General features: G+C 35.6%; 1 protein-coding gene across 1 annotated transcript in view; it reads left to right on the top strand.

The window, feature by feature from the left end:
• OTOGL (otogelin like) overlaps positions 1-26,286 on the top strand; it is an 88,688-nt gene that overhangs the window by 20,624 nt on the left and 41,778 nt on the right. The window contains exons 13-25 of the mRNA XM_065740899.1: positions 153-298; positions 2,228-2,351; positions 3,909-4,086; positions 4,920-5,044; positions 6,835-7,044; positions 7,869-8,034; positions 9,036-9,110; positions 10,239-10,291; positions 10,924-11,086; positions 12,337-12,444; positions 13,588-13,726; positions 24,894-25,028; positions 25,516-25,662. Of these exons, the coding sequence (XP_065596971.1) occupies positions 153-298; positions 2,228-2,351; positions 3,909-4,086; positions 4,920-5,044; positions 6,835-7,044; positions 7,869-8,034; positions 9,036-9,110; positions 10,239-10,291; positions 10,924-11,086; positions 12,337-12,444; positions 13,588-13,726; positions 24,894-25,028; positions 25,516-25,662 (1,769 nt within the window). The remainder of the gene's footprint in view (positions 1-152; positions 299-2,227; positions 2,352-3,908; positions 4,087-4,919; positions 5,045-6,834; positions 7,045-7,868; positions 8,035-9,035; positions 9,111-10,238; positions 10,292-10,923; positions 11,087-12,336; positions 12,445-13,587; positions 13,727-24,893; positions 25,029-25,515; positions 25,663-26,286) is intronic.

Genomic DNA, 26,286 nt, shown 5'->3' with positions numbered 1-26,286 from the left:
AACATACTTCAGTTTCAAATGCTGTAACAATTAAAAAGATTAAAGCTTTAAGGGGAGAATTATTATTTTTTATTCTGTTGTATTTCTCATTTACAGAACAGCAATACATTATTACTTAAGTGAACATTTGTATTTAACCTTTTTCTCTCAAGCTGAGTGCTCCGTCACAGGTAACTCCCATTTCACAACATTTGATGGACGTCATTTTACCTTTCTTGGGATTTGCCAGTACATTTTAGTAAAAGGCACTGGAAAGAACAAATTCACTATCACTTTACAGAAAACACCTTGTGGACATGTAAGTTACAGTTTCATTGTACGTCCATAACAAATGTAAATATGTATTTCAGATTTTTTTGCATAGGTATTGCTGTAGATTATCAGGTTATGTTAACAGAATAATGTAGTAAATTGAAACCTTTTCAAAGCTTTTTTTGAAGTGGCTGTAATTGCTACATGTTTTATTGTCCTTTATAAAATCAGTTACGACTTTAGAAGAATTAAGTCTGAAGAGTTATTCATCTCTGCGCAGGAAATGAGCATATGTATCTACATCCATACTGTCGTAGAATTATAGAATTATTAAGATTGGAAATGACCTCTATGATCATCTAGTCCAATTGTCAATCCATCAACACCATGTCCACTAACCATATCTCTAAGTGCCACATCTACATGTTTCTTGAATGCCTCTAGAGATACGAACTTCAAACATCCCTGGGCAGCCTATTCCAATGTTTGACTCTGAGAAGAAATCTTTCTTAATATCCAACCTGAACCTCCCTTGGTGCAACTTTAGTCCATTACCTTATGTTCTGTCGCTAGTAACCTGGGAGAAGAGATCAACCTCCAGCCTCCTTTCAGGTGGTTGTAGAGAACACTAAGGTCCCCCCTGAGCTTTCCCTTCTCCAGACAAAACAGTCCCAGTTCCCTCAGCTACTCCTCCCAAGAACTTGTGCTTCAGACCCTTCACCAACTTCATTATCCTTCTTGCACCTCAATGTCTTTCTTGTAGTGAGGGGAGCAAAACTGAACGTGGGGTGCAGCTTACTGCTGGGCTTACTGTGATTGAAGTTTGGGACCAAGTACTTAGTCTTGTTGGACCTTATAAAATTGGCCTCAGCCCATTGATCCAGCCCATCTAGATCTGTCTGTAAGGCCTTCCTGCCCTCAAACAGAACAACACTTCCTCCCGGTTTGGCATCATCTGCAAACTTACTGAGGGGATGAAGGAATCCCTTCATCCAGATTATTAAGAAAGACATAGTGCTGTATGCAGGTGTCTCAAGCTTTTAAGGACAATTTTTAAGGAGACTAACCATCATGCATATTTGTTTGAAGGATTTTGGCAAGTATTCAACAACAGGCATTATTAGAGGTGTTTATAAAAAGCGCTTCCATGCTAGACTTTACTTAATGATGTTCTTAGACAACTGGGCTGTCAGAAAGGGCTCAGGCTTTGCCTCCCAGAAGCCCTTGTTGGTACTTGGTACCTCTGTACCTCTGCTTTTCTTTTTGTATCTTCTTCTGCATAGAAGATGAGACTCCTCTATTTTTCCATTTCTGGTGGTCTCAAGCATGATAGTGTTGGTTATGTAGTCACTGAGAGATAGCAGTGCTGCTGAAAATAACCCTAGTTACAACTCTAGGCAATTGAAAAAGTTAATATGAAAAAACACAGAGACCCAGAAGAATATAAAATGCTTGGCGTCAGTTGGTTATGTTTCAGCTCTCATCCTGTATCAAGCTATTCTGGGACAGCACTTAATAATGATGAATGTTAGTTTTTGTATCACCTTTTTTTTTTTTTGATAGTCACAAATTTACAAATCATTTTAGTGTATTTTTGGAGAAATTATATTCTTTTGTCTATAGTCAGAGATGATGAACTAGGTTTCAAGTGTGTAATAGTTTCTTTCTACTTCATTCCTGCATTTGGGCTCTAGCCTTGGGAATCCACAATCAATATTAGGAGATTTCTATCTACTTACTGCTAGACTGGCTCAATATCTAAAATGAATTCTTATATTCATAAGCAGTATTTTTGTTTTTTACATTTAATTTTGGATACTCAGTTTAATGATTTGAGTAGTAGTTTACAGTTGATTTACCTGATGACAGTATTTCCATTCTCTGCAACTGTTTTCTTTCCATTTTGTTTGGTTTTACTTTCCATGCTACTGTCGTTTTTGTTAGCTTTCTGATGGTGAAATTTGTTTCTGCTTAGAATTTTGACCATGCCTGCATTGAGTCTGTAACACTAGTTCTCGAAGATGATGTGAGCAAACAAGTAACTCTCACAAGATATGGTCAAGTCCAAATGGGTCCTAACCAAGGTTTTAACATTAATGGTAAGAAACACATGGAGTAGAGTCTTAGTAGGGTTTGCATTTCTCTATTTATATGCTCCAAAGCATTTTAATTATATCTGTCTTGTGAAATTATTATTTCAGCTGGTGAAGAAGGAGTCCCTGATTATGCCCTTCTCTCTTTGCATCTTTTATCTTGCTAAGTACCTGGGAATTCCACTCATCTGTTTTTTCTCTGTTTAGGAGAGAGGAAGGAAGAAAAAAAAAACAGTGGTGAAGAGAGGTTGAAAGTCATCTTGATATTAAGATCAAACTTATCTGATGCTTTTTGTAATAAATTACATGAGTAGAATCCATGAACTGAAAGGGTCTGTGTCACTTTCAGTGCTGACTTGTGATTTCAGGAAGGTTACTTCACAGTTTTTATAAGGCTAATAAGAAATATACCTCTAAAGGAAGCTACAAAACAAGCACTGGTGGAAATGATATAGTAATATTTCATCTCTCTCTAGTGATTATTCAAAGTAATAGATTCTCACTGGATTTTTAGTTTCCCTAATAGTAAAGTACTACTTCACTGTTCCTTTCTTAGCCCCTGGCATTCTGGAGCTTAGGGAATCCAGAGTTTGTGAATGCAGCTAGTTTTTTTCTTCATTGCATCTTTCTAGTCATAGTTTTGCTTTTGGTATTCACTACTTCCTACAGCAGTTTCACAGCTCATTTTTACTTTTAATTATGTTGAAAGCTCTGCTTCATACTTCTGCTGGTAATTTTATATCTCTTGAATCAATCCCTATTAACCTCATCTCTTCACAGTCTACAACAAATATAATCTATGACAAATATTTTGGTGTAGTGTTCTTGATAATGGGTTTATCTGTTGAGCCTTATCAGTTAATAATGTTTTGAAGCTCACATTAGCATTTTATCTTCATTGTTTGTGTGTCTCTATGTGGGTAGAGGCTGAATGTAAAGACAAACCTGATTAAAGTCTGCAGCTGCAAGTAGACCAACACTGTGTAGCAAATGAATGCTGTGACTGTGAAATTTCCATTTCCTTTCATCATGGATTTGCTGGGAAGGAAAGCTGGGAATTAGTTAGGGCTTAGTTCACATGCAGTCTAGGAAAGGAGATGTACTGGTGTCATATCAATCGTAGTAAGAGAGAACCCTCTATCTGAAGAATGCAATGAATTTTATAGACATTTATAAATTAATCTTTTAACAACATGGGACTAAGAAACAAGCTGTATCTTATTGTGTCTTCTCATTAGTAGAGGCACGCTGTTGCGTGCTTTTTGTAAAAAGGAAATAAATAAATAAGAAATAAAGAAAATATAAGTGGTCTTTGGATAATTCACAGGTACAGAATGGTGCAACTTTCTTTTTGTTGACAGTAGTTGCAATATCTGATTTGTGTTTGAAATGAAAAAGATTTATAGTCTTTTAGATGTAAAGTGTGTGGGGTTACTTGGCTAGCAGTGAGATTGTGCATAATTTGTCTTTTTATTTTTGAGTTTTCAAAATCTGTTTTACTTAAGGTATAAACTAATCTGGAATTTTCAATGGGTGCTTTTCATTTTCTTTTGTTATTTGCAGGAGCTATTGAAATTCAGAATATATCTTCTTTGTTTGTTCAATTGAAAACTAATTTTGGTTTGAAGATACTGTTTGCAAAAGATGGAGAGAGAATCTATATTCAGGTTGACATCAACTGGAAGAGAAGAACTTTGGGACTATGTGGAACTTACAATGGGAATTTAAGAGATGATTTTCTGTAAGCTGCATACAGTATATTTAAACTGTGTTTAATAAGTGAAAAGTCGTGTTGAATCTGATATTTTCATTTCATCAATTTGTTCATTATTGAACTAATCAATATAAAATCTCTTAGTTAAAACTTTAGTAACTCAAATATGGAACTCATTTGATAAGTCATTCTTAGATGTCTAAGTCATCCCACAAAAATAAACTATTGCATCACAATATTTCTTGAATGCACACTTTTTCCTCCCTACTGCTCCATCATCATCAGAGCAAGTAAATGAGCACTGAAAAACAAGTGAATGTGAATGCTAGTAGCGTCCTTACCTAACTGAGTTAGTAGAAAAATGTAATTCTAAATCACAGGAATAATTTAATTAGAAAGGTGCACTTTCCTTGTTCGTTGGCTTAATTGCCTCCAAAGTTCTTCAGGCTATTATATCATGAAGCTTTTCCAGCAATAATAATTTTAAAATATTTAGTGAAAAAAAAAGATTAAAAATGCAAACAGACCCCTTCTAGAATACTGAAATAAGCTATCACATCAAATTTTTACAGTCCACTGAACAAGGGACAAATTGTTCTCTCATTAATGCTCCCTCAAACTGATTTCATTGATTGCATTAAGTGTAATGGATGGCAGACTTTGAGTGTTTAGAATATTTTTGCATGAATACAGTATTGAGGAAAAAGCTTCACATGCCCTCTGTACCTCACAGACATAATTATTGTGACATGTTGAATTTTCAATTTATGTATCTAAGACTTTTTGATTTACCTGTGTCCTCACATGTGCAGTCCATAAGGTCAGCAGGATGTTTGCAGTGTTGTTATTTTCCTTTTCAGTTCTCCAGCAGGGATGATAGAAGGGACCCCGCAACTTCATGCCAATGCATGGAAGGTTTCCTCAGCTTGTTCTGTGCCTATCAACGTTCCTGTAGTTGATCCCTGCAACGTTAATCAGCAAAATGGTATGTTTTCATATGGGATTATTTGTGTGATTTTGTTATGGGATTTTTTTTTCCTCTGTGAATGAGTTTCACTGTTACTAGTCATTAATTAATATATGCCTGTCTTTTAACATTATATTTATATGCACACTCTTTATTTTCTTCTATTTTAGTAAAGACAGTTTTGTTCCCACTCATTTGGTGTGGAAACTAAAATAATTTAGGTGAACACTTAATGCTTTGCATGCTGGCCAGAGGTCTTAGGTTTTGCTGTTTAGAATATGTAAAGAATGTTAAGCAGAACACTGTAATCTTGCAAATTCTTCCAGATAAGGGGGTTGAATTATATTTTTGATGCATATATCCTGATTGACATAGAAAGTATATGGCGTGATGTCTTGCCTAGACAGTGTTTAGATCAAAAGTCCTGTCTCTGTTTTCTGTGTGAATATCTAAATTTTATTTAAATGCTTCTTTATCCTCCTTCTCTATTCTCACACACAGACCAAGGCAAACAGTCAAATCTGCAGATTTGTTCAAATTCTTGACTAAAGATTTATTTTGGTTTCATTGTCATGCCCAAGTTTTGTGTTCAACTTTCACTGTCTCTCTCTCTCTGTGTTGCTGTTCTTTTCAATTATTGAAGACAATGAGCAGAGAGTGGTCGCCAATTCTGGCAGAATTTTTAATGTTTCAGAAGTAAGGATGTGGGATTTGGCCATGCTTAGAGCCTGTGGGAGTGAGCCCAGAATAACCGTAAACCTTTAAGAATCTGGCCCATTATAAGGCTTTTTGTGTCTTCAGCATTGGCTGTCTTCTAAAGCAGTACATCTTAGCCAAGTTAGCTCTCTCTGAGATACTTCATGACTTTCCTTCAGATTTGTGTTTCCTCAGTGAAGATGGAGTTTGACATGTTTGTAAGCTGCTTAGAGCAGAGGGATAGGCTAGATGACCTTCTGTGGTCTCTTCTACCCTTCATTTTCCTGTGATTCTTGGAGAAACATTCCTTGGCTGTGTGCTGCTGTTGCAAGGTACCACCTGTGCTGAGTCAGCGCAATCATTGTGCTTGTTGTGATTTGAATCTGGTAAAACCAGAAAAAAATATATATTTTAACTTATTTTGTCAGGCTATTTTTCAATCAAGTCATGTTCACTCCTTGAATCTTGTTTACTGATAGCTTCCTGAAACCCTTGAGCCAGCATGTTTGTGTGGAAATGATGAGAGATTTAGAGGGCAAGAGGACACTCTTCTTAACAGCAAAATTAGCTTAAATATGATTCACACTACAGTGCCCATGAGATATTCCACCAGTGCAGTGGGAGTATGCTTCATTGGTAGAAGGAAGGTCGGTTGGTACTAAAAGGCCTATGGCCAGCTTGGGGCTTACATGCCCCTGAGCTCCAGTTTGTAATGCTTGCTGAGTTGGCATACCAATAGTAATATACACATTACCAATTTCAAAGCTAGATGAAACATTATGTAAGAAGAAACCATCTTCCAAGCTTTGGAGGACTTTTACAACTGTTTTCAAATATGTTATTTTTTCATTTATGTTTTCCATTATTACTATAGGAAGGCAAAGTTGTTTGTTTGTTTTGCTGTTTGTTTTAGTTGTATTTATTTTAAATGGATTTTTTTTGAGGAGATTGCTTACAATAACAGTTTTAAACAATAAAACTTTCAAGAAATGCATTGTATAGAAATTCTTGTTGCACATCTAGTCCATTGCATTTGTGTTTGTCTGTGCTAGTCATTTGAGTAATTGCTATATCAACATGGATTCATCTAAAATAGTGTCATCTTCTCTTAGTTGGATATGCATTACACTGTGATATCATCAATCAAGAAGTCTTTGCTCCATGTCATGCCTACATCAGTCCAGGGTTATACTACCAACTATGTCGCTTTGATGCCTGCAAATGTGGCAGCAGTTGCATGTGTAACTCTCTTGCACACTATGCTTACGTCTGTGGCAAGCATGGTGTTGCTGTGGACTTCAGATCTCATATTTCTTACTGTGGTGAGTAATGTGTCCAGAATGAAGAAACTTAAAGTGTAAAATTTCAGAGGTGTCATTGGCTTCACAAAATGCAGCCATCGATGTCTTTTTTGTGGAAGCTAGAGTCATGCTAAGGGCAAATTACATGTTCAGAGGAGAATGCTGGTAGCCTTTATGTTTGACATCTGAGCTGGAGACCCTGAGCTGCCCCACAGAGGTGCCTGTCTCTTCCTGCTAGCTACAGAAGGAGCTTAAATTTCTAACCTTGAGGCTCTAAGTCATATGGAAACCCACATTAGGCTACAGTGGTCAGCAGGACAATAGCTAGTGCTAACAGCATCACAGGGCAACAGAATCAAGACTGTTCCCCAAAGGAAGGTGAGACAGGGTACTTTGGACAGACAGAGCAGAGTGGGCAGAGATACAACAAACAGGATACAGTGTTATCTGTGGAACAGCAGGGATTAAAACAGGGAACTTCTAAATTGTAGTGTAATGCTTTAATTTTAACTGGACAATTTTTCCTCTCTTGGAAGTCTGAATTAGGAGATAAATAAACATGCACCACTCACACATTTACACTGAAACAGAAAATAGATACTTCCTACATCTAGCTAAGTATTTCTTCATAAACATAAGGCCATTCTGAACAATTCTTACTTTAGAAACGAGTAGAACAGTAGATTTTTTTGTTACAAATTTTAACTCATTCCAGAACAGCAAAAGACCATTTTGCATTTCTGCTTTGATCTCCTATGATATATTATCTTGTTTTTTTATTTTTTATTTTTCACATTTTAAGAAAATGTTGTTCTCTCTTCTCTCTCCCTCTCTCTTTTCTCCAGCTGTGATGTGTCACAGTGGTATGCTTTATCATCAGTGCTCTTCTTCTTGTAAACACTCCTGTGCTTCACTTTCTATGGCAAATATCTGTGGTGATGACTGCGCAGAAGGATGTAATTGTCCTGATGGGAAATACTTTGAAGAGTCGGTCAACCTCTGTGTGTCAATGTAAGTCATATGAAAATAGAATGTATATAGACACATCTTTCCAGCAAAGCTGAAAACAGTTTTTCTGCTATTTCCCTCAATTTGTGAACTGTACTTCAGAGAAGATATGTCACACTGCTGTACAGAAAAAGAAATGAATATCTTAAAACCCTGGGAAGAATTTTCACTTAAAAATCTTACTTTTAACACTTAAGAAAAGATGAGAAGGGATATACATAGTACCAATCCATAAAGTTGTGGATAATATGGAGAAAGTGTCTGGGAGTGTTTCTGCTGTCTCACAATGCAAAAGGCTTCAGTTAAATGGATGGAAATGGTCAATGAAAGGAAATATTCTCTGTTATTTTGTATCTACAGTTTATATCTTCCAACTGTGGGTAGCTACTGTTGTTCAAGTACTGAGAAAAAAATTGAATCAATATTTATATAAATTTCAAGGTTATTCAGTTTTTGCTATTAATTGTGACATATTTTGGAAAGATTGGTGAAGTTTATGGTCTAGGAATAAAAACTGCTTCAAATGATTGAAGAGTGTGAGGTAACCAGGTAATCCCCTATCATTGGATGGCTTCTAGGGAGTTCTGTCATTACTTCTATTGCATTTGGCTCTTATGAAGAAAAAGGGTAATGGATTTTGCTATAATTCCTCTTTCCCATTACTTTGAACAGGAACTGCATGTTGCCATACTACTCCCATATTTTGGAAGAAAATCTATCTATAAGACTGTAATGTACAAAAATAGGAAATAAATTATATGGTGAGGAAAATTCTGTCTTTGAAGATGATGGCAGTATTGCCACTGACTTTAGTACAGCTGGAATATTAGAAGTAGTAAATATAAATACAAAATAAAGGGAAAAAAATAATTATATTACAGGGAACTTTTAAGAGGTTGACTTAGGAACTGAAAAGTTTTCCTATTGTAATAGTTTGATAAATTGCCCTTAAATCACATTTCATTTTGCTTTTGTATCTATATGCATGAATATTCTCTTGGCAGATCTGCCTGCCGTTGTTATTACAAGGGCAAAGTCCTACAGCCTGGAGAAGTCCTCCCCATGCCAACAGGTTCCTGGTAGGTCTGAGTATTCAAAAGGTTTTATCTATTGTGTATGCTACTCATCGTCTTTTTTAAGTAACATTTCTTGAGTAACATCTCTCTTGACATCTTGGGAGCCTTGAAGTTTTTTTCACATAGAATGAAGATATGTTGTATCAAGATCTTATTTCTACTAGTAACTAGTAATAGGTAGATTAACATAAATTGTCTTGCATACTCACTTATTTTAAAAAGAGAATAGCAGGAAGATTCTGTCAGCCAGGAACTAAAGAGTATCTCAGAATAAATACATAAAGGTTGCAGTGCTGTTCATAGACTTGGGTGTGTTCTGATAGCACAGTGAGGCTGGTTTCCAAAGAATAAACAATGTGATTCTGTTTTAGGAAATCTTTCAAACAAAGACTTGCAGAGATCTATGTTTGTGTCCTTTTGTATTATTGATTTGTGATAGAGTCCTGACTTCAGCGAGAGAAGTGGAGAAACCCCCCAGGTTTTCTAGCCAAATGTGTCGATTTTACAAGGAATACTCTTAATCTGCTGTTTAGAAACATATCTGGGACCTGAGTGTCAAGGCTGGCTCTTGCTGACATCTTGTAATGTAGTAATATATAATAAATAATTGTTACAATGGCAGCATTGTAATCATTCAACTGAAGAGATTAGAGTAGGAGCTTCATTTTTTACCATTCCTATGTTTTTTTTTAATGAGAAATTAAATAAAGTCTACTGTCTAATGTGTTTTCCTGCAATTCAGCATTTTATCTACAAAATAATAAATCTGTGAATTCTGACTACTCTGCAACACACAGTTTACATGCTGCATCCTTCTGTGTTCACTTAGGGAGATAAGGTTTGTGTTACACAGCCAGCATCCTGAACCACCTGGCCCTAAGTTTCCAGAGAAGCTCATATACCTTGCACCTTTTCTGTTTTCGTGAAACTTAGGCAATTAAGTAGTACCTAAACTGACTCTGGGCCCTCATTATATATAAGCATTTAGAAGTGCCATCAAAATCCTGGACAGATTTCAGATTTTAACCATTTTAAATGAGGTTAAACTGTATTATTTAAACTGTTTTTTAATGTGGTGATTACATACATTTTCCCCTAGAATAAAGATGGGTTTGCTTTTCTTTTAACCAGTCAGTGCTTGAATGGAACAGTGAAATGTATTGAAGCTACTTCAGAAAACACAGGTAACTTGTGTTATTTTCTTGTCTAACTGTTCCACAGTGAAAATTTCTGATACTGAATACCATTTTCTTTCCTCATATTGTAATAATTTTGAGTGGCTTAATGTCACAGTGTATCTAAAAGAGGAGATTAGGAGCACAAGTCTTTTTGTGTGGTTTAAATTTTGTAATACATTGCCACTTTATTGTTTATATGTGAGGTATAGATTGGAATTTTTCCTGGGAATTGCCTATATTTAGGCTTGACATCTATATTTAGTAGATTTTTATGACCTTGATTTTTAACAAGTAAATTTTCAATGGATTTCTAGAGGATTCAGAAAGAATTTCAGTACACTGTGAACTATGTCACTTCTAAAGATCCTGTCTACCTGGAGTATAATGGTGTAATCCTTGTTTGTGTATTTGATCCAGATGCATAGATGTTTAATAGCTTTTTTTTAACATTGAATTGAAACAAGTATTAATTATGTATTTCTGTAATACAGATTAAGCTGTAGACTTTTACTTGAAATGCATTCTTATAAATAATATAGAGTATGCAAAATGTGCATTCAAATAAAAAGACTGTAAGTAGAAAACAGTGAGTGTGAAAGATCATCTGATGTCATTTAACCTGCATTTTACATTTGAAGTTCACATATGCCCTGAAGGAAAAATCTACTATGACTGCAGATCTCCTGTGCCTGGATTACCAGCAGCAGGTGTGAACTGTGGGATCTCCTGTGCAAACCTTGCCATGAACTTCTCCTGTGTCCCCTCACCACCCTGTGCCAGTGGCTGTATTTGCCCCCCTGGGTAAGATTTGACAGTTAAAAACACATTTCCACAGTTTGTCTCTGATTTTGTAACTATTGGTCTATAAATTTTTGAAAATACAGTAATGCTTAAAAGGCCAGTGCAATTTCATCACTCTGAGAGTCCTTTTTTTCTTACCAGCATGAGGCTTCATGCTTTAATACTTCCTCAGTTTGAGAACTACAGTTTCTCCATCCTGATACCATGCATGTCTTCTGAACTCATGAGATATCCAGCTTGTCAAGTAGTCTTATTAACTGTTATTTTGGGCTGTCTGGACAGGTGATGACTCCTAGCACTTGTACATTATATAGGTCATGTGAACATGGAAACAAACATGACAAAACCATAAAGGAAACTATCTATGTTCCTGCTTATTAAGCAAGTAATTGTCTCACCTAGATTTCTAGTCAGGCTTGTGGTATTGATGGGGCAAGGAGAAGGGAAGGGGTGTAGGATGGATCCTGCACTCCTTCTCTTCATTATTTCTCTGCTCTTTTGAACTTAGCCAAAGTTTTTGTTCTCTCCACTCACGTGTTTGGATTTGTTGCTCAGAAACGGTCTACTGAGCTCTGTAGGGGTCAAATCAAAGTAAGAAGGCTAAAAATATTTACTACCACTCCATTTTTTCCTTTTTTCCCCAATTCCTACTGTGTGTACTTTCAGATTTGAAGAGCCAAATATACTGTGGAAATTGCTGCAATTTTATTCCAAGTGGAGTGGTAATCATTTTTAATCATTATTTGATTTTATTTCACTGAATGGTAGTCCATGGTCAGCTGACAATGCATTGATTGTGCACAGATTACAGTGTAATGAGACCATTAGAAATACCCTTCCAAAAACGTGTAATGTTTGCAGACGACTAAGCACTAGTGATGAACAGATTTCAAGCATAGCTATTTAAGTCTCCCTCTTTGGAAATCTTCAGAAGTGGCTGGATGTGGTCCCAGGCAACAGGCTTTAGGTGTCCCTGCCTGAGAAATGGGATGACCTCCAGAGATCTCTTGCCACCTCAACCACTTTGTGATTCTGTGATTTTCTAGCTGTTCTTCCTACACCTTCATTTGTGCCTCAACTAAGGAGTAAGCTTTTGAGACCATTAGTGTTATAGAAATAACTATATCTTAACACAAAAGTACATTAATGTTTACAAGATGCCATAGAAAAACTATTAAGTTTGCTCATTGAACTGTACTGATGTACTTGTGAATTTCCATTTTTATCTTAGTAATCCTTTTATTTTAAAGGATGGCTGAGCATAGAGGAAAATGTTATATTCCTGACAGTTGTCCATGCACCTGGAAAGATAGGGAATTTCTATCTGGAGAAGTGATAGCTACCCCTTGTTACACCTGGTGAGTGGCATGTATTTTGCTTACTTCCAGATCATCCATGTCTAGTCACATAGTGAAAATGGCATAGAAATCGTGTTAAGTACATTGAAAATCAAAACATGTTTATGCTTGTTCATAGACAGTTGGAGGAATTACCTTTTATTAAACTCAGTCAAAGTCTTGGACAAACAGAAAAGCTTTTGTGTGAATAACTTCTGGTCTAAGAAGAAAGCAGCAGATTGCTTCAGTTTTTCAGTTTCTTTTTTTTTTTTTTTGTAACTTCAGTTAAAACAACATAGAATTTTTGATTACACATGTATCTGATAATCTCTGAAAAAAAAGTCATTTTGTGTCTTTGGAAATAGAATATCAAGAAGGAAAACCAGAGACAAAAAAAAAAAAAGGGAAATTAAATATACAACAGTTGTAAACTGCTTTCATGGGAGCTGGCTAGTTTGCAGTGTGAGTTCAACATTCAGCATGTGGAACCATAAGAAAAGGATATTGACAATAAAAAAAAGAGAAAGGAAAGAACATTAATATCAGAAAATGGGATAGCTACTAGCATCTTTGCTGAAAAACCCGACTCATATTAACACAGAAGAGTTTTTAAACATTGGCAAATTTATTGAGCTTATAGATTTATACATGCATGACTAAAGGCTGTCAGTATTTTCTGTCCTCCTACCTTTGAACAAATTTAAGCAGCTCTCTGAAGTTGGCTGGCAGTGAAAGTAATCCACTGAAGTATGAATATTTATTTCTTAAGCTTGTTCTATAATTGCCTAATACTCTGAAATCTTACAGGTAGCAACTGAATGTCTTTTGCACTGAGTGTATGCAGTTTACTTCTCAGAAAAATCATTAGTATTTCCTAAGAAAAAAATTATTAATTTTTTAATGAATATGTTTTGTAAGTATAGTCTCACACAGTCTTAGCTATACTCAAGACAGCAATGAAAATATTTGCATAAGTTGTAAAATGTTTGAGATTTTCTATTCATTTCTTGCAAGTGCATGCTGTATGGATGTGCTCCTGGCAAAACACAACGCTTTTCTGCCACTGTCACTGAGAACTTCAAAGGCAATCCACAGAATAGCTCTGCGCTTCAAGGCCTAAAAAAACAATAAAAAGAAGATGCTGACTGCTACTTTTCTTTACAGTGTTTGTCGGAGGGGGGTATTCAATTGCACTAGTTACCCCTGTCCTGCTGTATGCTCTATTTATGGAGATCGACATTATTACACCTTTGATGGCTTGGAGTATGATTATGCCAGTGACTGCCAAGCTTACTTGCTAAAGGTAGGACGATCTTTCATGTATAAGTTCATAGGTCCAAATGTAAATTTCCATGAGAGGACATATTTGAAATATCAGGAGATAATATATAGAACCAAACATGAAGAAAACAGATGCGAAATAGATGTGTCTAAAGGAAGATTCTGTAAGTGACACTTTGTTCATTTGTTGTAAAGGGGCAGTGGGTGTGTCATGTAACTACGTGGCCTAGATAACTACAGAAATCAGTGTTTTCTGTTCTACCCTTACCATACTTTCATCATAATTAGTGAAGAACAACACTATAGAAACTTCTCTACAGCTAGGTGTAAGTGATCTGCGTCAGATCTGGAGTGTATGTGTATAATCATATCAAACACAATGATTTCATATTTGAACAATGAAATCCTTCATTAGGACTGTCTGGCAGCTACGCGTTAATATTCCTCAGAGCACACATTTACAGTACATTACTAGCCTTTTTTGTTTGTTTAAAAATACCATTACTGACATTTAGAAATATATTCTATTACTAACAACGCTATTGTTTGTTATCATTGTTGCTATTATTAAGGCTAAGAGTCTGTTCTGATTTACAATGAGGAGTTTAGAAGAATTTTAATTTTCTGTCAACCCTAAATGTCTAACTGTAAGAAAAAGTGTGGTTTCTTAAAAAGGACTACTGCAAATAGTTTATTTCATGTACACTTTTGTAGAGTATTCACAGCTGTGAAATAAAGTAGATTGGTCCCAAATATGTTTCTATGAAAATACATAATAGAAAACCCCTAGCATGTAGTGAGTTGTCTCAAAAAATAGCTTACTCTTGAAGGTATTTGAACCTTTGTAAAAACCTTCTGCCCTTAAGATGCAAAAAATAGAGTTTTCTTCAACTGTAAAATCATCATACCTATAATGATAAGGAAGAAAGTTGGATTGTCAATTATTAATTCTTATGCCATCAAGCCAGAGAGGTGGGTGGTTAAGGCAAATCTTGACTGCTTTTTCAAACCTTAGTGTGGAACTTGAAGGCCTTGCTTTTACAATCAAATGTCACCTACCATTCCACAGCGTACAAAAACACCTATTTGGAAACAAAACATGGATAATTTGGAGTCCAAGAATAAAGTTGGCAGTCACACAATTAAGGCATGTGGAGCACTGCAAATAGTCCTTTCATCAGGTGAACACGATAACCTAAGTGATGAAACAGTTGCCTGTGTAGATCTGTTTTTCAGCTTTCAGAGATTTTTCCCTCATACTTAGCTAAAATGAGAAAGTATGGCTTATTTTTTTTCATGATTTTTCAATACTCTTTAGTATTTGGAAAACTTGATTTATATTGAAGGAATGTTGATTACAAATCAAGTGTTGCATAATTGTGTCTAGAAAAAATGATATATGTGTGGGTTCATTTTTGGATTTGAAATATTTGGAGAAGTTTTAGGGGAAAAAAAAAAAAAGAAACAGAAGATGGGATTGTGGGCAGATGCCCAGGAGCTTTGAAGGAACTAAAATACTGAACTGATTAACTATGTGATGTGTAATCCTGGAATCAGAGGAATGGAAGATGGGAGTATAACCAAATATTTTAAAAGGGCTCCTTGACTGAATTTGGCAGGAACAGACCAGTACATCTGATTCCCATATGAAGGAAATTAATTGAAATTATAACAAAGATAGATAATGTGATATCAGGGAAGAATTGAGCCTTTTTGTTAAAAAAATGTTATATGAGATGAATCTTCTGAGTTATTCAGAGAAGATAATAAGCAAATGGATAAGGATGATCAGGTCAATGTATATGTATGAAAAGACGTAAAAACTTTTGGATACAGATTTTTGACAAATACTTTTTGAAGTCTAGTCTCTAACAGGTTGATACTTGCAGATACTTTGAAAGATGAATTAAATCTGAGAAGTTAAAGGATAAGAATAAATGATTTTTTTTTTTTTTTAGAATTGAGAGAAGTCAGAGATTTCCCGTGGGGATCTGTACTGAAAGCTCTGTTCAACATCTTCAGAAATCATTTTGAAAATGTTTCATGAAGACTGAGCTGACAGAGTGCAGATGGTATAGAAGCAGTCTGAACAGCTAAAACAGAAGCAGGCCACCAAAAATTTAGGAATATTTTGTAGCAGAACGCACTATATGATAAAATGAAAAATGCAGATCAACACACATAGGAAAAAAAAAAAAACTTGTAACTGTGCTATCATGAAGATAGGTACTGAATTGCCTATTAATATGTAGGGATTAAATTTATGTGAGAAAAATGTAAGAAGCAGATGTATTTGGCAACCTGAGTGATAATCCAAGGTGTTATTCATCCTCTACTTTCACATAGGCTTTTATTTGCTTGCATACAGTTACACCACAGTGGTGTAGGACATACGTGTGTGCAGTTGTACCTCACACTGATGTGGTTAAAATGCACTACGTGTGCAGACATGATAGTATGAGCAAGGTGCCCTTTCAAAAGAGCTGAGGGTTCCCTGACTGTCTTTTCATAATCATCCTAAGCTGTATTTTGGCCATGTGCAGTGTTGTTTCATAAACAGCAGTGTCAGAGTAATATAATGAATCACCCTTGTGCTTCCCTTTATACAGAAGTTGTACTAGAGAGCCTTGTCTCTTATGACCTGTTATCCAAATAGACAAGCCAGATGAAAGGTGGGAAAGTATATGAAGTTGCAAAAGCTTAAATGCTTTACTTAACTCTCTGGCAGGCAGAGCTGTCCAGGGAAGCCTTGTCTCCTAAATTGCGCTATTTGTCCTACATACCGGTATCTCCATGTTTTTTTTTTGTTTAAAAATAAACTTACATATGTGTTGCGTTCTTCAGGTTCCCTGCCTGAAAAGTATTACCAGGCAACACAGATTTGATAGTTACTAGTGCAGAGTTCACTGATTTGCTGGTAGTTTACAGTACTGTTTTGAGTATGGAGAACAAGTAGCAGGCTCATCACAAATCTGAAATTTAAACTGATTTAAATGATCGTAATATTGTATATAAATGCAACGCTGCAATAACTTTGTCCTTTTCCTTGTAGTCATTTTCCTAATCTTTTTCCTGTGGGAACTGAACCATTTCATCTCTGCTATCTTAATACTCTAAACAAAGATGCCATAGCTGTGCAACAAAGGAAACTAAAACTACAATAAATTTATTGACACACTGATACTTTGATATAGAATTGAGTCCAAGAATTATCATTTGGATCCCATGTCCCCAGTGTCAGGATAAAACATTGTTCCCATCCACTTCACCAGCACACACAGTTTCATCTGTCTGTCAGCCTCCCTGAATGTGATATGTTTGAACAGCTCTTCAATTTGTCACTGTATTGCACTCTACCAAACAAAGAAGTCATCCTTACCTTCTGTCATGTTTTTAATAAAGAACTCTTGTGCTCCAGAGGGGGAAAAATCAAGTATTGACTTTCAGCCAATTATGAAACTGTAAACTTCGTTTTTAACACCAGTATAAACTTTCAGATGTTTTTGTTTAAGACAACAGTAGGTGAATGAGAAAGCCCTTTAAAACTAGTTCAACAGATATATATATTAATCAGACAATGACCACAAGTATTTAATGCAGCAGTCAAGATTATTAGGGCAGTAATGTTTCACGACAAGATGGCAAGGAGTTAGGAGTTACCTTGCACACTGAAGAGTAAAGTTTCTGTATTAATGGGTGACATTCACAGAAAAGACATCAGTGTTTGCTTCCAGCAATTTAAAGCCTGCTTTGGTAATTTGAAAGAACAAAACACACTAGAAAACCTTAGAAAACCAACCAGTTTTTTCTATTATCAGTGTAGATCATGTAAACTCTGTTTTACCCAGACAGTGTTGATGAAATCTTGCCAACTTAACTCCTGATCAAAGATTTTTAAATACTCTATTTTTTCTTCCATTTTTTCTGCTTTTCTTCTGAACAAAATGGTGTTACTTTCTAGCAAACTTCTACTTAGTGTTATTTGTACTTGTAGTATATTTCTTCTACTTGGCTGATGAACAGAAGTTTTACAGTAAAATTACTGTATTTCTAGTATGTATTTGGTCTTCTTTCTAAATTTGTAGTAGTTTCCAGTCCTGCAGTTCAATATAGTATTTACTGAGGTGTGCATGGTCAATATATTTGCACTTCAGAGCCTCTCAGACTTTCTTTCAAGAAATTACATTTTCTCTGGTTTGGGGAAGTCTTCAAGGAATAGTTTATAGGGACTGTGTTCTTCACCATCTTAAAGCCACTTTTTAAACCTTCTGATGTAACCATGAAGGTTCTTTTAAAAACAAAGCTGCCACAAGTTTTAATGCATGGAAAGACCATGAAAGTAACACCAGACATCTGATCAAATAATTGACTTGTTATGCCAATTAGAAGGGTCAAGAGACACCACATGGAAACCCATTTGTTGAGAAAGAGGTTTGTTTAACAAAACATGCATGATCTAAACCAGTATCACATTTTCCCAAATTATTATCTTGCTGTTGAGCAATCCCATGTGGTAGATAGCTGATCTGCCCTGAAGAATACAGAAAGGAGGCTGTTTTCTTACGCCTGCTTTATTTTAAGCTTGATACAATTTTGAAGCTCTATTATTTATTTGTCACATCTGAAGAGGTAGAAGTAGCCTATATCCCACTTCTCCTTATATGATATTTAACTAATTTATTTATTTTTGTGCAATCTTTTTCATCATCTTTTGTACCAGGTCTGTAGATCCATGAAGTTAGCAAGCTCAGAGAATGGCATACTAATTTTCTGAACTGTCTTGTAGCCTGTTGGTAAAGTTAATACCTTCTGCTTGCTGTTGATCATCCTATGGAGAATTACAGCTGCAGGTTCATGGTTAACCAGTATTGTATAATGAATTTTTAATGGTTAAGAAAATTATTTTCTTTTAATGGACTCCGAATATTTTAATGAGATAGAAACTAATGTTAAATTTGAAATTACAAGTGTTTTAAATTGGAAATCTGACTCTAAAAATAATATTCTGTTATTCAGAATATAAAATTGTAATATGAGTTTCTGAACATAATTCTTTTATCTTCTTAATTAATCTATCTAATTTTCAAAGCTACATTCCAGCAAATACTTTCATGAGTAAGTGATATCCTGAAGTATATTCACCTAAAATACTTTTCGAGTAATTTATAACAACAGTAACTGTGTAGAAATAATTACGTTTCTTGACAATTTGTGTGCAAATTAATGTCCAAAGTAGGGAGGCTGCTTTTCAGGGTATTTACTGTGAATAGTTTCCCTCAAACTAGTTGCAGAAAACACCAACTATTTGCTTTCTATCAATCCTGTTATTTTTGAGGAAACTGCTCTAGATGCCCTCTATTTTCAGTGTCTCTGAAAGTCTGAGAAGGGTCAGTATCCAGATCCCTGTGAGAGACATCTCTTCCATCCTAGTCTTCAGCAGGGCAGCTCAAAGCTCAGGTGACACTGGCTTGTACCTGTTTTTCCATTTGTTCTATCTCATCCGTGAGCAGAAGATTTAATTACAGTTGGCAATGGAGTTATACTCTGGTTCCATTTTCTCTAGATCAATGATTTCAGACTCAGTTACCTCTACATGCCTTTCTGTCTCCACCACCTGATTCTTCAGACCATTAAATTATGCAGTGAATGAATCACTTTTATCCTCCAACAAAGGAAAGATTTCTTTCAGTTTGTGCAGATTAGCATGGAAGGTTTCCAAGAAAGGCTTGGGGAAAATTTCTTGCCACAAGGCTGGCAATTTAGAGGAACATGGCTTGACTCAGACATTAAACCCTCTTTCTGAGAACTTTGCTGTGTAGCCACCACTCAGCTTGAAGTAAGCGACCTTTTCACCTTGCATTTCTGCTAATGGGCTAATGTTCATCGTCCATCCGCCCTTTGCCCATACTGATTCTAAAATATAGTCTGATGACTGTTGGAAAAGCTAGATCAGCATAAGAACAACTGCCTCAGTTAGGTCACCTGTGTTGGGTAAAGTTTTGCTGATGGTTGATGCTGACATTCTATTGATACATCAGTAAAAGGTGAGGAAAAAGTAGCATCTTGCAGATGTTTCAGGAAGTTGTGTAATACGTTATCAGCAATGAAATGGAAGATGGTGCTCAGGCTAGTCACCCATAGGATAGCTGCTTAGCGGTTTATGGCCTCTGACTCTGGATGTTGTCAGTGAGCTGTGCATAATAAGCATTGAATTTACCCTGGTTTAATTTAGGATATGAATATTGTTGTTTCTGAATGCATGGAAACTAAACTTTAGCCTAGAGCAGTACAAACAAACACAGTTAATGTTCATTAAATTAAATTACAAGAAAAAAAAAAAAGGATTTTTTTTTGCAAGTTCTAGATTTCATGTTCATACCATCATTTATTGGAGATCAGAAAAGGCAAATTTATCACTATCACTATTTATCCCATCCTTTTTTTTTTTCTTTTCTGTTATGTTTTAACAGTACAAATGAACAGCAATGAAATATTTTTATTTATCATGCATTTATTAATAAAACAATTATCAGTACAATACAAACAAGTTCCATATAAGTAATTATTTAGATATTTAAAAATGGCATCAACTCTGCTGCTGATTTCTATATAAAACCAGCTTGTATTTCAGAATGTGTCACTTGGAAAGAAATACTTTTCAAGTGTTCCCAAATCCTTAATCTTCAGAATATCTAATTTTTAATTAGAAAAGGATTGCAGTGATGTGACCTGTGCAGAAGCCAAATCTGATACACAAGCAGGCAAAACTAAATAAGTAAATTAAAAGAAAATCTGTTTTAAAAGATCTTTTCTTAAATCTCTTACTGTATTTCTCTTAAAATATAAAAACAAAAAGCAAACCTGTCCCAGCTATCTCTACCTAATTTCATCAAAATTTCAAAACTGTAAAAGTGCTGTCTAGAAAAGATTATGAAGTTTATCAAGAAAAATATTCCCTGTTACACACTTTACATTATTAGATGTAGATTTATGAAATTTATTTGTATTTGAAAAATACTGATAAAACTCCAGGAGACCCAACAACTCGATACTGCCATAAAAATTATTACAAAATATCTGTGAAATGTGGAAAAACTGATATGACGATTCATCTTTCCTATTGCTTGTATAAATATACACATACTTGCAATGGATATTTCTCAAGAGTCCTTGAGAGTTTATTCTGTCTTGATTTTATCATTTTGGGAAGTCACTTTTAAAGAAAGAGGAAAGCTTTAGCAGGCATCCATAAATAGTCTGAGAATTAGTCGGTAGCTGGGATAATCTCCTTTTGAATTTTCTTCAGTGATTCTATTCAGTGACATTGGTTTCCTCCATCTTTACTCAATTGTACTGCAAGTTTCTTTGCTATATTTTAACTGCAAATGATCTCATAATCTGACACAGACACCAAGGAAATGAAGTGTGTGTGTGTGTGACAGAGAGAGAGAGAGAGCAATTCAGCTCTTCAATTCTTAGTTCCAAATTTTTTTTTAATTATTTGTATAGAAATACATCAGGTGGAAAAAAAGTAATATTACTTTTCTTTTCTTTCTCCTGTGAGAACATCACTTATCATCCTTCCTACTATATTGCATCTCAACTCTCATGTGCATTGCCTCCTCAACTGAGACAGCATGTATCGGTGCCATCTGCTGACTTTGAACAGTATTGCTCCGAAGTTTGAATAGCTGTGAGGAAAACTGATGACACGAGTTTGAGCAGGATGCAAAAGGAGGGATTAAATAAAGTTCACAGAATTTATCTGTGTTGTCTTTAAATGGTACAGGAGAAAGTGTCATATGAGAAAAAGGAAAGAAGCCTTCCAATCAGAAATACTTCTTGGTGTAAATTGTGACTGTGTTATTAATGTGTAATGTGACTGTGTTAAATTGTGACCGATTATCTGGAGATGAACAGCCCTATAAAATGTCATGAGGAACTAACAGAGAAAGATCATGTCAGGCGCCAAGTCCTATGCCTACTCTCCAAAAACACTTTAATATTTGTACTTATAGGCTAATTTTAGCAAGCATTTGACGCTAATATACTTCTCCTTCCATCAAGCTTGCTGAGTTAAGGGTTTCAAATGTTACGTTACTTCAGAAGAAACTGATCACAGTAAAGAACCACCAAACTAATTCTGAAGTTCCTGAAAGCTTGTCTGAACTGAGCTAATGTTTTTCTGAAAATATGCAGGAAGGAGAAAGACGTTAATTTAAAAAGTAGAATTTTCTATTTTTTACATTTGTATTTGGATCTTCTTGCATATATTTGTTTGTGTGGCTATATATGCAAACTTCTAACGGATCATGAAAACGAAAGGAAAACAGTGCTGATCTGTTTCTGTCCAGATCTCAGATGCTTTTGTGGCCGCTCTAGTTTGCAATTTAGCATATGGAAGGAAAAAAGATTAAAAAAGGGGAAAAACAGGCTATAAATAATGGAATTAGAGAGATTTTAATGACCCTTTCTAAGAAAATAAACACAGTCACCTATTAACTGCCTTTTCCCAAGCTGCACTATGGAACTGTGTCAGAGAGGTGCACAGTTAGTTTTGTTATTGGTTAATATAAATTTCTAATGAGATATTGAAATAGAAAGTTTCTAACAAAAATAGGTCCTAGCATTCCCAAGTGCTACTTAAAAAAAAAAAAAAAAAAAAAAAGATAGACGTACTATGCCTTTTTGTACAGGAAGAAGTATGGAAAAAGAGTGCAGTGAAATCTAGAAAAAGAATGTTCTGAGAAGCAGGACTGACAATGAGCCCTTGACTGACTGCCCAGATCTGTGACTCTGTCTTCCTTGTTGCTTGGCAACTCCGTGTTATCACAAAGAAACTGATATTAAGTTGGAACAAGCTGGATATGGTAATTTACGTGGGAAGATACTCTTGCAGTGGGAAAACCATTTTATTTCTAGTTTCTGTCAGCGTAAGTAAGTTTCACATGATGAACTGTAGTACATCCCCTTTCGGGTGCATTTTACCTAAAAAGGTAAAGAGCAACTCTGTCCTGGAAAGTGACTGGAAAAAAAAAAAGAAAGAAAGAAAGAAAACCAACAATGCTCCCCACCACCTTGCTGTTTTTTAGACGTGCTCCTAGTATCTACTCAGACACTCTTCCAACAGTAGTGACACAGGCTGGTCTGCATAGCTCTGTGGTTTCAATACAGATTAGAGAGATGGAACTTATCGCAAAGTTACAGTCCCTAAGAACTACAGCGACTTGTCCAGGAGCTCACGGTCTTACCAAACAGTAAAAGACAATCCTCACTTTATCTAAGTAATCCTAACTCTTCTGCAATGGCAATAGTTAGGCATTAAAATTAGATTGCCATTTATTTCTTCCTTGCTGATAACAGAGGCTGATATTATAGCAGCTAAAGACTAATTTGAAGACCATCATAGCAGTGAAGTAATTCAGCTTTGAATTTTGTTGATACTGCAAGATTGGGAAAATAACCCTTTTTTAAATTGAGATGAGTGGAGAGAATGGAAAGGATCTGTATGTAAAACAAACCTTATCTTGAAAGAAAGCACTGAGCCACAGAGATACACAATCCATAAATGTGTTTTTATGTTTAGTCTTGGGTCTAAGATTTAAAGGGAAAGAGAGAATGTACAGAATATTCACTATTTGATGAAACTTCTTTTTTATTTTATTTTTTTTCTCTTAGATGTCTGTTTTGCTTGTAGTTCTACTGAACAACCACCACTTTGCATTCCCATCTTTATATTTCCATCCATTTCCAGTAATTTAACACCAACGTGCAGTTCTACAAGTAAGGAAGTACTTCACATGTCTTCAGGACTCCCTGTTCTGGCTTTGGTCAGCAAAACATTCCTTGTCTCTAGCATTCTCTCTACTGCAGAGTTAACTTGAAATATAACTCAACTTTTACCCTTGGCTTAAATCCCAACAATACACAAAAACTTGTGCCTTGAGTGTGTTGATGCTGTTCAGCCAAAAGGATTGGCCTGGACTGTCAGAAGACACAGGCAGCAGTTTCAATTAGCATAGCTAGCACAGCTACCCAGTGCTGCTCCAAAGATTTGTCTTCATTGCCAAAAAAGGTGTATTTTTACTGAGGGATAATTAGTCTGAATTAGCTATCCTTATTTAAAATAAAGCCCTCCATCTCTTTTCTTACAGTGAAGACGATGCTTCCCTATTAACACAAAGGACCCTCTTTTAATGAGGCTAAACTAACAGGAGAGGAAATAATTTTGCAATGGAAACAGCCCGTGATGTTCCAGGCATCAGTTAGACCCACAGACTGCAAGCTAAGCCCCTTTCTGAACTGACTCTGAACAGGGAAGTATCTCCCTTGCTTACTTTTCACTTGGCCAGTGTAGGATGGATCAGCTTGCATTCTATCTACCAAACTAATGAGTTTGTCCCCTTTTTAATTTACCACATCACCTCCAATAAATCCAGAAATGCTCTGGGTTGTTATCTGACTCAGAGACCAGTAATTACTGGATTAATTCCAGCAGCAAGCGTGACTTAATTAAAACACAGTGTATTTCCCAAAAAGGTAGCGACCAATTTTATTTTGAGTGCAGCCAAAAACGATTTTATAGCAGGACAGATGAACTTTACTCTGCCCTAAAGCTTCCACTGCTTTTTAACTGAGCTTCACTGCTAAACGGTGAAGAACTGCTTTCTTACAGCCTCTTACCACTGGTATCTCATCTTTACCTAACCCACCTTAACTGCTGTGTTGCTAACACACACAACCCACCTGTTGCTTAAACCCGGGTGTTATGGTAATATAAAGCTCACTGGTCGTCTCCTGTACCTTATGCTGATTGCATGTGCTTGTAGAATCTTCCATGTATTTATGCATTAAGTCTTGGTCCTACATGTAAGCAGGTTTTACAAGATTAAACAAGACCCTTAATTTAGGGGCAGATCAGTCCTATGAGTTTGTGAAGTCCTTAGAAAGAGATTTCGCAGTTGAATATAATGGTTCTTTCTGTTTAACTTCAAAGTCTGAGTTTGTTGAGGGTACAGCTTTCAATTTAAAACACGGTTTTAAATGGGTGTTTTTTCTTGAATTTAATTTTGAAGATGTGAAAACATTAAATTGTTCATCTTTTTTGATAGTGAGGCTGGAATAAATCTGCAGGCACAAATCACAATTGAATCTGTAAGTAAAATAATAATTTCTTTTTCATGTTGCAGAGCACAGATAACTCAAATATATCTGTAATTGCTCAGAACAAAAAGTGCTTTGATAATGATATTGTTTGCTCGAAGAATATTTTCATCACTGTTGGAGACTCTGAGATTTATTTTAGTGAACTTTCTGAGAAGCAGGTTAGTTATTTTTCTTCTTTTTTGGGGTTGCTTTTCAAGATAACTATTCTAAAGTTATGACAGTAAAGTAGTATATTTTTGGAAAATGTCTCCCAGTCTGGGTTGATGCAGTACAAGTGCCTAGGCCTGGATGAAGATCAGCTCCTAGGAAAAATATACATATATATTTTTTCAGTTTTTTTCTTCAGGTTTTTTTTTTTTTTTTCTTCATACAAAGAAGACTGAAAACCTCAAGGAGTCAAACCATGCTGGTATTTGTTTTGTTCCATTTGGTTTTGAACGTGAAACCAAAGTACATAATCAAAACAAAGTTGAATGATCCAAAATTCACGATATCAAAGCATCAAATGACATTTCTAGTAACAGTATTGATTCAGATATACAGTGCAGATAAAGTATGCTTTCGTATACAGTTTGTATTACTAATTGTCTGTAGACTGTGGTAGAATTACTGCATTAGATCTTAATGAATATCCATTTTTGTCAGAATACCTTGAGGGGACAGGAAAACAAATCTAACTATCAGCTTTGGATGGCTGGATATTATACTGTGATACACTTTCCAGAACAGGATATTACAATTCTGTGGGATAAGAAGACCATGATCCATGTTAAAGTTGGACCTCAGTGGAAGGTGAGCCAAAATAAAAACCTGAGATTTTATGTAGTTCTCAATGTTGCTAGTGTGATATCTTCATGAATTGCTGTGATTACCTTTTCTTCTTTACTAGCTTTCCTAATGATATAGGAAATATAGTGATATAGCAGTTTAACAACTGCTAGCATTTTTCAGATAACTATGACTGAGGATTTGATTTAATGGTTGGAGTCCTGAAGAGGAAGCAGTGGTTCCTGCTTGAATGTTTACTCTCTTGCTCCACACGTTGTAACCTTGAAGATGTACAGCGATACATTTAGGACTCAATTTAGGACCTGGAAAAGAGGATTAGATTTGAGTTACCTTGCATAGTTCCCCAGTTTCTGAGAACAGCAGAAATGATTCTGCAGGAAATACATAGATAGCAACACAGAAAAGAGCTGGTTTGTAGCACAGGTTGTGTTAGGCTAGCGGTGAAACTGAACCCTGAGTCGCAGAGGAGGCTGCTGAGATGAACAGATGGTATTGTATCTTGAGGATAAATTAAAAAGAATGAGATACAGGAAAGGATCTAGACAAGAACTGATATTTAAGCCACAGAAATATACCGTGACAGGGTTATGGGCATGATGCAGGGAAGAATATGAGGCTCTTTCTCTT

This window comes from Cyrtonyx montezumae, unplaced genomic scaffold (assembly GCF_038088225.1).
Source record: "Cyrtonyx montezumae isolate F1298 unplaced genomic scaffold, pur_monq_1.0 scaffold_3, whole genome shotgun sequence".
In the NCBI taxonomy this organism is placed as follows: domain Eukaryota; kingdom Metazoa; phylum Chordata; class Aves; order Galliformes; family Odontophoridae; genus Cyrtonyx; species Cyrtonyx montezumae.
The sequence above is the reverse complement of the archived record's forward strand: the minus strand, read 5'-3'. Positions and strand labels throughout refer to the sequence as shown.